General features: G+C 48.4%; 1 protein-coding gene across 1 annotated transcript in view; it reads right to left on the bottom strand.

Moving 5' to 3' along the window:
* Positions 1–12,674, bottom strand: part of LOC137539105 (genetic suppressor element 1-like) — a 32,363-nt gene extending 19,689 nt beyond the window's left edge. The window contains exons 1-8 of the mRNA XM_068261587.1: positions 12,498–12,674; positions 11,632–11,832; positions 11,355–11,546; positions 10,039–10,361; positions 6,558–6,885; positions 4,626–5,242; positions 3,490–3,602; positions 556–826 (exon numbers count right to left, since the gene is read on the bottom strand). Of these exons, the coding sequence (XP_068117688.1) occupies positions 556–826; positions 3,490–3,602; positions 4,626–5,242; positions 6,558–6,885; positions 10,039–10,361; positions 11,355–11,546; positions 11,632–11,832; positions 12,498–12,628 (2,176 nt within the window). The 5' untranslated portion in view covers positions 12,629–12,674. The remainder of the gene's footprint in view (positions 1–555; positions 827–3,489; positions 3,603–4,625; positions 5,243–6,557; positions 6,886–10,038; positions 10,362–11,354; positions 11,547–11,631; positions 11,833–12,497) is intronic.
* Between the last annotated feature and the right edge of the window lie 602 nt (positions 12,675–13,276).

The raw sequence follows: 13,276 nt of genomic DNA, 5'->3' as shown, positions 1-13,276 counted from the left end.
GGCTGAGTAACACTAGAGGGCAGCAGACGATAAGAAAGGTGTGCGTGACCCAGCTCTGACCTCGCCTGAAGCTCTCTGTAATGTGGCCGTATGACACTAGAGGGCAACAGGTAATAAGGCTGTGTGTTGCCTGGCTCTGACCTTGCCTGAAGCTCACTGTAATGTGGCTGTATGACACTACAGGGCAGCAGGTGATAAGGATGTGTGTGGCCCAGCTCTGACCTCTCGCCTGAAGCTCACTATAATGTGGCTGTATGACACTAGGGCTGCAGGCTATGATAAGGGTGTGTGTGGCCTAGCTCTCATCTTGCCTGAAGCTCTCTGTAATGTGGCTGTATGACACTAGAGGGCTGCAGGCTATGATAAGGGTGTGTGTGGCCCAGCTCTCATCTTGCCTGAAGCTCTCTGTAATGTGGCTGTATGACAGTACAGGGCAGCAGGTGATAAGGGTGTGCATGGCCCAGCTCTCATCTTGCCTGAATCTCCCTGTAATATGGCTGAATAACACTAGAGGGCAGCAGGTGATGATAAGAGTGTGCATGGCTGAGCTCTCACCTCGCCTCCTCTCTGCACTGACGTGTGACAGGTCAAAGATAGTGAGAAACTTCTTCTTCTCCTCCAGGTTGGGGCTGTTGTTGAGCTCGTCGGGGCTGAATCTGGTGGATAGCGGGGAGTGCGGCGATGGCGTCTGGCGCTTGTTTTGTATAGTAGGCGGAGACTGGCTCCTTTCCCGTAACATCCGCCGCCTCTTCCTCCGCTTTTGCTGCAGGAGGCGCTCCTTCTCTCGCTGGGTGGTCAGGCCGAATATCTGCAGGAACTCCAACTTCTGTTACAAAGACAAGAAAAGAATCAACACTAAATAGGGAGGACACAAGAATCTCTGAGCTCTTCTGCTTGCATCATGCGCAAGTCTGTCCCACGTGACGCCAGAGAACCACGCGCAGCACAAGAGCTTCTTTACTAATGTTGGAGAACAAACGATCTGTAAACGCACTGGGATTTATAGAAAATGTTCTATTGTGTGACACTAGCGTGCCCCCCTCTGCTGGGTCAAATTTGAACATAGTGAGCTTAGTGAATTTGGATCTCTGTCCTTTCACCTGCAGCAATTATGTTTTTTCTAATAAAGACACGGAACATTTATAGCACGCTTTTTTCCTGGCAGACTCAAAGCTCCAGAGCTGCAGCCACAAGGACACGCTGTATAGGCAGTAGCAGTGTTAGGGAGTCTTGCCCAAGTTCTCTTAACTGAAATAGGTTCTGACTTACTGAACAGGAAGAGTCGAAATTTGACCCCAGATCTTCTGTGTCGGAGGCGGAGCCCTTAACCATTACACTATCCAGGTTGTCTTAGGCCTCTTACATAGTAAGACGTTGCGTTTGATGCGGCGTTAAGGTCGCATAATGTGCCCCTAACGCAACGCATTGAAAGACTATAACGTGGACATTATTTAGCCCTGCTTTTGGTGCGCCGTTTTCGTTGCACAGTGATAGAACGAAAATGGCGCATGCGTAAAAAAACAACAACATTACCGAGCTTGTGCAAACAGTCTAACGTAGCTAAAAACGTGTATAACGCACAGCATGCAGCACTTTCATTTAACGTGCAGCGTTAGACACCAACGCAACGTCTGCACTGTGAACAGCCCACTGATTTTTCATTGCTGTAAGTTATTGTGCGTTACATGTTGTTGTAACGTGCGACTTTAACGTCCCACTGTGAAAGATCCCTTAGGGTACATACACACGTCAGAACGTCAGATTGTTTGGACGTCAAATCGGGCATGTGTACGGTCGAGCGTTCAGCTGATAAGACTGGATTTCATCAATCCTCTTGGCGGATCGTTCAAATCCAGTCTTATCAGCTGAACGACCGACCGTACACACGCCCGATTTGATGTCCAAACGGTCGTCTAGAAAAATCCGACCTATCTATAGGAAAGTGGTGTCCAGTGTAAGGGGAGGCAATAGATCTCTCTCTGATCAAATTAATAAGTGAAGTAAACCTAGCCCATTTCTGACCTTTTCGATAGCCGTGCAAACATGACCGGAGCCCATATTTAACCACTTGCCGACCGCGCACTCATAACGCGCGGCAGCTGCAGGACCAGCGACGCAGATCTGCGTCGCCGGCTGCAGGCTAATTAATCAGGAAACAGCCGCTCACGCGAGCGGCTGCTTCCTGTCAATTCACGGCGGGGGGCTCCGTGAATAGCCTGCGGGCCGCCGATCACGGCTCGCAGGCTAAATGTAAACACAAGCGGAAATAATCCGCTTTGTTTACATTTGTACAACGCTGCTAACAGTAGCAGCATTGTACTGGATCAGCGATCCCCGGCCAATCAGCGGCTGGGGATCGCTGTCACATGACAGGCAGGAGCCTGTTAGAGGCTGCACAGGACAGATCTGTTCCTGTGCAGTTTCCGATCTCCGGGGAAGGGAGGGAGGAGAGGGAGAATCCTGCGGTGGAGGGGGCTTTGAGGTGCCCCCCCCCGCCAGCCACACGCAGGCAGGAGCGATCAGACCCCCCCCAGCACATCATCCCCCTAGTGGGGGAAAAAAGGGGGGCGATCTGGTCGCTCTGCCTGGTGTTTGATCTGTGCTGGGGGCTGTAGAGCCCACCCAGCACAGATCAGCGAAATCAGCGCTGGTCCTTAAGGGGGGGGGGGGGGTAAAGGCTGGGTCATCAAGTGGTTAAGGCCCATACACATGCCACTTAAAAATCAGCAGAGGCAGGAAACTCTGTCTCTGCCAGGAATGTGGCAGACAGATTTACCGTATATTCCGGCATATAAGACGACTCCCAACTTTTCCAGTTAAAGTATACATTTTGGGATATACTCGCCCTATAAGACTACCCCTCTTGACTCTTAGACATTTGTATACTGTATGTACTGGTGCTATACTGTATAAACAGGAACAGATACTGATGCTGTACCGTGTGTGGTACCCAGTATAGAACAACCAGCCAATCACGGCAAGCGATGTACCTTACCGGCAATTGGCTGGTTGTAGTATACAAAGCCTGCTTGGATTGGTCAGCTATCCCGGTCTCCAAGACTGTCAGAGCGTTCGCGCAAACATGCCTCTTTCACCCGTCTGGCCCGCCTTCTCTGCCTCTCAGATCTCGCTCCTGAGGACTGCAGTAAATGCATGTGCGAGATCTGAGAGGCAGAGAAGGAGGTAATAGTACACAAGGGCAGGCCAGACGGGTGAAAGAGGCTGCAGACATTTTTGAGCTCCCCCCCACTGTATGCGGTAATCGGCGTATAAGACGACCCCAGGCACATAAGACAACCACTGACTTTTGAGAAGATTTTACTGGGTCAAAAAGTAGTCATACGCCAGAATATACAGTAAGTGCTGCATGCCCAATGCATTACACTCATGGCAGATTCTCATTACTAAATTAAGAAGTAGTATGAGGAGGACACTGGCGGCTGTAGATTACTAGCCTTGGAAAGTGACAAGTCGTTTCCCATGTCCTACCTCAGAGGAGGTGTCCAGCTTCAGCGGGGGCTGTTCAGCTACTCGCCGCAGGTGCGCCCGCACCTCTTCCTCATCGCTCTCATCGTACGAGTCATCCAGATCATAGTAGTAACCTGGCAGGAAGAGGCAGAAGAGGTGACCACACTGCTAAACGGAAGAGTAACAAACAACTGAAAGAAATATATCTAAAAGTGAAAACAAAGGCAAAAAATATTTATTACATATTACCAGTATCGTCTATATAAGACAGGAATGTTACCCCCAGGATCAGTGCAGATTTGTAGACTGATTGTGGAGTGTATTGCTGGATACAATTGTCCGCAGTCTAGAGACTGACTTTTCCACAGGGATATTTAGAGGTTGAAGTCTGAGACTATGCTGATTGTTAGCTTGTAAAGTGGAGCAAAATGTGACATCATCAAACCATGCCTCCCCCGGCGGGCAGTGTGAGAAATCATCAAGCCACGCCTTCCCTGGTCATCAGAGTGGGAAACCATTAAACCACACCTCCCCGTCAAGCAGAGTGTGAGATCATCAAACCACACCTCCCCCGGCGAGCAGGCTGTGACACCATTAAACCACACCTACCCCAGGGAGCAGAGTGTGAAACCATTAAACCACACATCCCGCAACCCTTCTGCAAAAACCTTTGTCACTCTATAGCGCAAGGCTCATCATTAGGGGTGGAATTCGCCAGGACATAGGTTTGGCAATGGCGAACATCCATGCTAAGACTTCTAACCTGGAGTCAGCTGGCCAGAAGTTTGCCACTGGCTGCTCATGATTAGGGCTTGTGAACATGATTAGGGCTTGTGTACATGGGCTTTGACCTCAGTTTCCTGTACTGGTTCCCCCCCCCCCCCCCCCCCCCATCACTGGCACATGGAGAGAGGTCAATTATCTCCTACAAGGACCAATCAAACAAAAACGGGACACTAGCTATTCCAAATGAAGACATTCATGTAGGCACTAGTCTTGTATAGTACAGGTCGCTGTTGAATAATAAAGTATTTCCTGGAGGCAAATTTACATATGCCAATTATTTTCATAGAAACCAATGCAAAAACCTGAAAATCTTACAAGTAAACCCACGACAAGTTGCCATTGCTGAGTTCAACAGTCATAAAGAGCCTTACCTTTCTCCCGGGCCTCTTTCCGTTTCCGTTCCTCAAGGTCCAGTTTGCTGACCAGCCTGCGGTGCTGTTGCAGAAACTCATCATAGATGAACATAGGATTGCGAGTCCTGGTCAGTGGCGGCCTGTGCGACGTGATTGGCTTATGGAGCAGCGTTATCTCGGCCACCTGTCCAGCCTGCTGCAGAGAGCTCCGCTGCTGGTTCAGGAAAGTCTGTGTTGACTTTTCAAGTTCCGCCAGGAAAGGGGCATGTGAGTAAGCAGCATGCTCCATTGCAGAAGATTCCCGTATGGGCTGGTACTTCTCAGCCAGTTCCCGCCTCCTCTGAGCAGCCGCCTCCTCCTCCTCTTGCTGCTGTCTGTCCATTGGATATATCCGCTCCTGTTTGACTTGGGTTATGATGGGTCGGTTGTGTTCATAAATAGGGGTGGCGTGATTAAGGATGGTAGTTGGTTCTTGGGTGCGTCGTGTCTCTGTGGAAGCGTCCATCATCGACACAGGGTTCCATAATGAAGTGGGTGCCGATTGCTGTTGTGGCTTAGGAGAAATTAAAGGTGGCGGGCCTCCAAAATGTTGAAGCGGCTCACGGATGCCACCCTCATTCCGGCTGGATATAACCCTGCAGAAAGAAAGGTGAGGATCAATATTTGTAAATCTGGGATTCCTCAATGGTGTCATATGAGGAAATGAGATCAAACTAAAAGACCTCACAGTCAACATGGGGGAATTCAGCTTGCAGACTGGGGGTATTTGTTTCTTCTGTGTGGTGAAAATGGTTCTTTGGCCATCTCAGACCATCTTTGTTGATGGTTTAAGCCTTGATAAAGGGGGGCATGTGGCTCTGTAACATTGGTTACCATACATCCCTTGTATAGGAGGCGAAAAATAGGAAGCATGGTGAGCCAATCAGATTACTGCATTGCTAAATGGTGCTAATATGGAACCTGCACCGATAGGAATACAGAGGCTGCCATATTGCTGGCATGTTTTATAGTTTCCATTTTCCTGCTGTAGTTCTGCCGAAAAACTGCAGAGGACTTGGGGATCACTATCTAGTTGGGGGGAGACCTGGGTGGGGCCAGCAGTGGTCCTGAGGGGCCATGGCGGGGGGGGGGGGGGGGGGGAATTTGTCAGAAATAAAGGGGGCCCTACCCTAATAGGGCGCTCCCCAAGCTCCACTGTCACTAGAACTGGCCCGGACCAGTGACTGAATTTATCCACAAAAACCAGTGGCAACAGTTCAGTTATCAGTTGATAGTTCATACATGTATGCGTTTCAGCTTTACATAAAACGGCCATTAAGCTTTTTATAGCTTTTTGCTGGCTGCACTAATGTATATATTAAAGGACCACTACAGCTAAAAAAAAAAGTAAGCCATTAATATCTGGCAGAACTAACATGCTTTGGATTTGTCCATCTGGATAGTATACTGGTTAAGGCCTCTGACAGGAGACCAGGGTTCAATTCTCGGCTCTTCCTGTCCAGTAAGCCAGCACCTATTCAGTATCCTAGTGACCTTGGGCAAGAATACCCAACACTGCTACTGCCTATAGAGCTTGTCCTTGTGGCTGCAGCTCTGGAGCTTGGGGTCCGCCAGGAAAAAAGCGCAATATAAATGTTCTGTATCTTGTCTTATCTTCATGGGGATTATCAGAGTTTTCAAAAGCATTTCCAGTAACTGCCAAAATAGTAAGATAACAACCAGCTTCCTACTCACTTGCACACTATTTTGGCAGTTAGACTTAGCAACTGCAGTTGAAGAAATGCTGTTAAAAACAAAGTAAACCCTGAGAATCCCCCACGAGGAGATGGAGTAATCCAAAAACCTGTCGGTTCTATCACGTTAACTGTCGACTTTTCTTGTTGGAGTGTTCCTTCAACACACCCCTGTTGTGCTACAAACATCTACACAGGTCTTCTACCCCCGGCTCACCTGAGGTTTTCTGGTCTAGGCTCAGGCTCCGACTGTCCAATGGGGTGACCGGTGATGTCCAACTGTTGTTCCAAGACCTGCTGACGAAATTCTGACACCTGATACTGGCGGTCCTCCTTCTCCTGCCTCAGACGCCTCTGCCGAGCCAGCCACTTCTCCTCCTCCTGCGTCCTCTGAGCTAGAAGTGCAGCCGCCATGGCCGAGTTGGGTGGTGGGAAAAGGGTTTGACCAGATATCAGGCTGGGCACAGAGTGGTGGCTGGGCGGGGGCTGGTGTAGCGAATGCTGTACTGGCTTCGGAGTCTGCATGGAGGGCTCCTTCAGCTTCTCTGCAGAGAAAAGATACTTCTGCTCAGCCTCAAATGAGAATCGAATAATGATTACAGTACTAGAATAACCACCAAAAACCTACTACAACTGGACTATCTCCTAACTGATTTACGTGAAGCAGATATGAGCTATCCAATGCAGGCAGTTGTTATAGGTATTATACATACATATTAACACACACATACCTCCAACAGTTAAAGGGAACCCAAGGTAAGAGGAATATAGAGGCTGACATAATTATTCCCTTTTAAACAATGCAGATTGGACACAAAGGGGCATAGAGGACACAAGGGGGGCACAAAGGGGCATAGAGGACACAAGGGGGGCACAAAGGGGCATAGAGGAGGACACAATGGGGGAAACAAAGGGGCATAGAGGACGACACAAGGGGGAAACAAAGGGGCATAGAGGACGACACAAGGGGGAAACAAAGGGGCACCGGGGAGGACACAAAAGGGCATAGAGGAGGACACAGGGCAACACAAGAGGCACAAGGAGGATGCAGCACCAGGGGGGCATAATACATAAGATGCCCCTTCACCATGGATGCACCAGGTTTAGTATATATTTTTTCCCCGTTTTTTGTCCTCTAAACCTAGGTGCGTCTTATGGTCAGGAGCGTCTTATAGTCCCAAAAATATGGTACTTCTAAGCCTTTCATGGGGTCTCAAAGGCGCACATTTTGAACAGGACACATCGGTGGAATGAGGGGATGGAGAGAGAACCGGGAAGGCTCTACGGGATCCAGACTTCCCTCTACATAGGTGAGTATAGAACTAATTTTTTTAAAGCTCGCGTCAGGTTTGCTTTAAAGGCAAACTAAACATTTTTGGCATAAGAATCTCCCAGAGCTCACAATTAGTGATGTTGCAAACTGTTCACAGCGAACAGGCCATGGGGAATGACCTCGGGGTCATTTACGCAATCGTCATTACGCATTACTACGCAAACGCTTTCCCGGCAGCCACGCGTCCTTGATTGCGTGCCTGCAGCGCTCTGTGCATGAGCACATTGTCACGCAGAGCACTCCCGGCTGCAGGTGTATGATCAACGACACACGGCCACCGGGAAAGCGTCTGCACAGTAATGCGTAGTATGATGAATGTGGAAATGACCCCGAGGTCATTCCCAATGGCCTGTTCGCTGCGAACAGTTCGGGCCATCTCTACTCACAATCATTCCTGTAAGGCCGGATCACACTTATTGCTGAAAACTGAACGCTTTTTCACATTAAAATGTGCGTTTGTGTGCAAACTTTCGCATGCGTATTTTCAGAATGAAAGTCAATGGGAAAACGCAAGCATTGTGTGAATTCATGCTGAAAGAAGTCCTTTTTTTTTTTCCCCCCCACGCATTCCAAAATGTGAATTTTAATAAATGTGAACCCTGCGTAAGATCCAAGAATTAGCTACTGCAGAGACTCTCCTGGTTAAAGGGGTTCTTTCGCGAAAAAAGTAGGCAGTTAAAAAATGTGACAGATGACAGGTTTTGGGCCAGTCCATCTTTTTAAGGGGGATTCTAGGGGCTTTCTTTGTTTTCAACAGCATTTCCTGAACAACAGTTTAACTGCCAACATAGTAAGATACCAGCCAGCCTCCCTACTCACTTGCACACTATTTTGTCAGTTAGACTTTGCAACTGCTGTTCAGGAAATGCTGTTGAAAACAAAGAAAGCCCTGAGAATCCCCCTTAAAAAGATGGACTGGCCCAAAACCTGTCATCTGTCACATTTTTTAACTGCCTACTTTTTTCGCGAAAGAACCCCTTTAATGATGGATTGTAATGAGTCATGTGACACTGCAGCATCCGTCTCGGCAGCGCTCAGGACCCTCCACATCCTGCCCCTTGTTCATTATCACAAGTGATCAGTTGGAAGGATCCGCACAGTCTTAAAATCTGTATTTATTTAAAGCTCTTTAAAAATTGACCTAGGAATAATCTCAGAGTGTGCCGGGTCACCATTAAAGCACAGAGTTTCGGATAATAGTCCTTCAAAATAGTTCCAATACACACTACATAATTGGACTTTCTGGTCAGTATCACTATTGTGCACTATGGGACACAAGGAGGTGTTTTGGGCCTTTGTAGCCCTTGTAACTCTGGGTCTTTCAAGTCCTACTCCATAGAGCCACATTAATCCACGCCATGCACTGATGATGACCAACCAGTCTGAAACAGTCTGTATGCATGTTGGATTATTGTGACTCTGTACAAATTAACAAGCTGACACATCATTGCTTTCCAGCGGTTCTGGAGGTGTGGCTAGCTTACAGGGACAACAAGGGATGATTTGCATATTCAGCAGTGATGCATTGTGGAAGACCTCATAAACCTGAATAATCGCAAATACCTTCTGTTTTGCATAGTATTTTAGTAAGAGGGCTGTTTGATCTCTTCCTAGGAGTTCTGGTTCACCATGAGCATTCTGGGTACTCTTGGTAATTCTAGTCTGCATGCAGTGACTAATGGAAACAGCTGAAAGTGGGTTAACAGGGGGCGCTGCCCTAGGAGCGCTGAATGTTAAAACCCTCGGTCACGCACATTGTTTTTAGTTTGATTTAACCTGATTTGAGAGGGATGAGGATGCTGCCATATTTACTTCCTTTTAAACAATGCACATTGCCTGGCTGTCCGGTTGATCCTCTTCCTCCAATACATTTAGCTATACACTCTGAACAAGCATGCAGATCAGATGTCAGACAAATCTGCCAAAATTAGCTGCATGCTTGTTTGAGGTGTGTGATTCAGACACTATTGCAGCCAAAGAGATCAGCAGGAAATAAATATGGCATCCTCCACATCCCTCTCACTTCAGGTTCCCTTTAAATGACTTACTGCTGCTCATCCACAGTAAAGTACACTTGCCTGCTCACTCATAGTCAGGCTGAACCACGCCCCCTTTAGTCACATGGGATTTGAGGAAAAGGAGGGGGAATCTACTCAGAGAGCTGCTGAAGCCACGCCCCCTGAATGGCAGCCTATCAGTCTCTTGCAGGCGTGGCTTCATGCTGACTGTAAGGAGGAGAGTGAGCAGATAGCTGAAGGTTTAAGGAGGATATGAGAATCTATGAATAGATGCAGCAGGTACAGCGATAAGAAGTAGTGATTTATGCCATTTGCATGTCAGCCCCCTCAGTGTAGATGAAACGTACCAGGTCTGCCTGGAGCCGATTGTTCTGCAGGTTTTGCACGTTCCTCCTGGTGGCTTCGGAGTGGGTGCACCTCAGATTCTACCAAGAACTGTTTCTCTAAGCTCTTCATCAGTGCAGCCTCCTTCTCCCTGGTGCGTTCTCGCTGCCTCTCCAGCTCCCGCTCCCTCTCCCTTTCTCGCTCCTTCTCTCTCTCCAGCTCCTTTTTTTCCCTCTCCCGCTCTCTCTCGCGCTCCCTCTCTTTCTCACGCTCCGCTTCTCGCTCTTTCTCTCGCTCCCGCTCTCTCTCCCTCTCTCGCTGCCTCAGCTCTTCGTCCATTTGCAGCCTACAGGAAGACAAACACAAAAGGATTTCATTTTACAGACATTTTACATCTCAAAATAATAACTGGGAGTTCAGTACGTAAGTGTGATGCCACGTGGGGCGGAGGACCTGGAGCTGTATAGGGGCCGCAGTGTACAGCTACATCGGAAGATGTCAAAGAGGAACATGAGGATAAGCAGGCCTGGAGTGAGGTGGGAGTGGAGGGCGGCGCTGGATGCAGTAAGTGCTTCCCTGAGCTCCACACAACAGTTTATCATATATTCTGTATATAAGACGGACCCGCTCCCCCTTCCTCTTCCAGTTTTGGGGAAGAAAATGTGTCTTATATTCTGAAAAATATGGTACATAAACGAAAAACTGAACCCTTTTTACATAAAAATGTGTTTCTGTGCAAATTTTTGCATGAGTTTTTTTTTTTTCCCAGAACAGGCTAATGAAAGTCAATGGGGATTTGCAGGCAAAGTGGGAACTTTGAAAACAGGCTAATGAAAGTCAATGGGAATTTGCAGGCAATGTGGGAACTTTCAGAGCAGGCTAATGAAAGTCAATGAGACATTTGCAGGTGATATGGGAACGTAAGTATTTTGTTTTGTTTTGTTTTTTTTGCATGTAAAAACGTGAACGCAAATTTTAGGAATGCAATTCTTCATTGACTCATTAGATGTGCGGCAAATACATTTTGCAACTTCTGCAAAACGCATACAAGTTTTAATAAATGTGTACACTACTGAACAGTCTTTTTTTTTTTTTTTTTGTACTGCCAACGTTTTGCAATCACATCCTGATCTCAAAATGCCGGGTGCAGAAAAACGTATGCAAACCATGGCAGCCGTTTCTATTAGTGGCACACCACGATGCAATTTTCCTCACAATTCTGCAGTTTCCCACTCACCCCCCCCCCCCACCACCACGAAATGCACCTCAATTGCATCGTACACCGGATGGATCACAGCCTGAGGACGACGAGCTGTGCGATCTGCAGAAGTGTTCCTACCTCTCAGCTGTGAGACTGGAGATGCGTTCGGACTGCAGGGCAGACAGCGATGAATGGGCGAGTTCTGCAGGGTAGCGGACTCCAGATAAGTGCAGATGCATGGCGGATGGGTGCAGGGGTGGCAGAGACCCGGGGCTGTGGATGGGGTAGAAGGGTGATCTCAGTGCAGACAAACAGTAGGAATCATCCATTCTGCAAAGACACACAAAAATCGGTAAACATAATTCCACGTTCCAGAATAGCAATGTTGTTGCAGAACAGAAGCAAGCGGTCTTACCTGAAGGCGGGGTGTGGAAAGGGGTGGTGGGCCGCTAAGTAACTATTGTGGTAATAGGCGGCTGCTGCTGTGGGGTCCAGGCCGAGATGCGGGAGAGATGGCATGCGGAGGTCCTCGGCCGTGTGGTATGGACGGAAGCTGCGCAGGTATTCTTCAGTGACTGTGCTGGTAGGGACGACATGCGGCATCGGCCGCTGCAGGCTGCAGGATAACAAGAGACATCCGGTCATCATTGGTACAGGTGCGATACTTACAGAGGAACTCTAACCCAGCACTGAACGTCATCCCAATCAGTAGCCAATACCCCTGTTCCCACGAGAATCCATTCCCTTTCCTCTAATAGCGCATCAAAAGGGGCCTGTGTGGCCATATTGTGAAACCCCTCCCACAGTATGATGTCATTACCCTGACAGTTTCCTGTCTGTGAACCTTGTTTTCCTGCTGATCCTCTGCCTCTAAGGGCCAGTTTCCACTAGGTGTAGATATCGCATCAAAAAAAACAAACCTGATAACCATGTTACTAATTTTCAGACGTTGCATGCAAAAAGTCTGACAAGATTAGCGGCATGCTTGTTTCAGGTGTGTGTTTTAGACACTACTGCAGCCAAAGAGATCAGCAGGACTGCCAAGCAACTGGTATGGTTTAAAAATAAATAAATATGTCAGTCTCCTGACTCCCTGTCGCAGTAACAGCAGGACCCACAAACATTTCCTGTACAGAGCAGGGAAAGCGTGCAACCTGTCAGGTTTTATCTGTCTCTTCTAGAGGTTTGGATTTGTTCCCCTTGTAATGCAGTGGCAGTTTATGCTTAACATTATACATTTTCTGTGCTGCCCAATTATCCCGGCCTGAGAACTCAACTCACTTCAGGGGCTGGAAGCGGGAGTCTTGAACGACGGAGCCTGGTGGGATGGCAAAGGCGTAGGTGTTCCCCAGCAGGTGTGCAGGTACAGAAGGGGTGCCAGTCTTCTCAGGAGGCATCTGAGATTCGGCCATCAGCCGCTCTCTGCTGAGGCTGCTCACTCGGGAGGAGCCTTCCGACTGCTGGAGGTAAAAAGAGGAGAAATGGGTCAGAAATGGACCAGGCAAGATGGTTCAAAAGCTCTCAACATGACTGACCACACCCAGGCCAAGACTTTGTATCACATGACCACACACTAGATACCGACCATCTTGCAAATCACATGATCACACACTGGCTACTGCCCATCCTACGGATCACATGACCACACTGGCTACTGCCCATCCTACGGATCACATGACCACACACTGGCTACTGCCCATCCTACGGATCACATGACCACACAATGGCTACTGCCCATCCTACGGATCACATGACCACACACTGGCTACTGCCCATCCTACGGATCACATGACCACACACTGGCTACTGCCCATCCTACGGATCACATGACCACACACTGGCTACTGACCATCCTACGGATCACATGACCACAGACTGGCTACTGACCATCCTACGGATCACATGACCACAGATTGGATACTGACTATCCTACGGATCACATGACCACACACTGGCTACTGCCCATCCTACGGATCACATGAAAACACTGAATACTGACCATCCTACGGATCACATGACCACACACTGGCTACTGACCATCCTACGGATCACATGACCAC

The sequence above is a fragment of the Hyperolius riggenbachi genome, chromosome 11, assembly GCF_040937935.1.
Source record: "Hyperolius riggenbachi isolate aHypRig1 chromosome 11, aHypRig1.pri, whole genome shotgun sequence".
NCBI lineage: Eukaryota > Metazoa > Chordata > Amphibia > Anura > Hyperoliidae > Hyperolius > Hyperolius riggenbachi.
The sequence above is the reverse complement of the archived record's forward strand: the minus strand, read 5'-3'. Positions and strand labels throughout refer to the sequence as shown.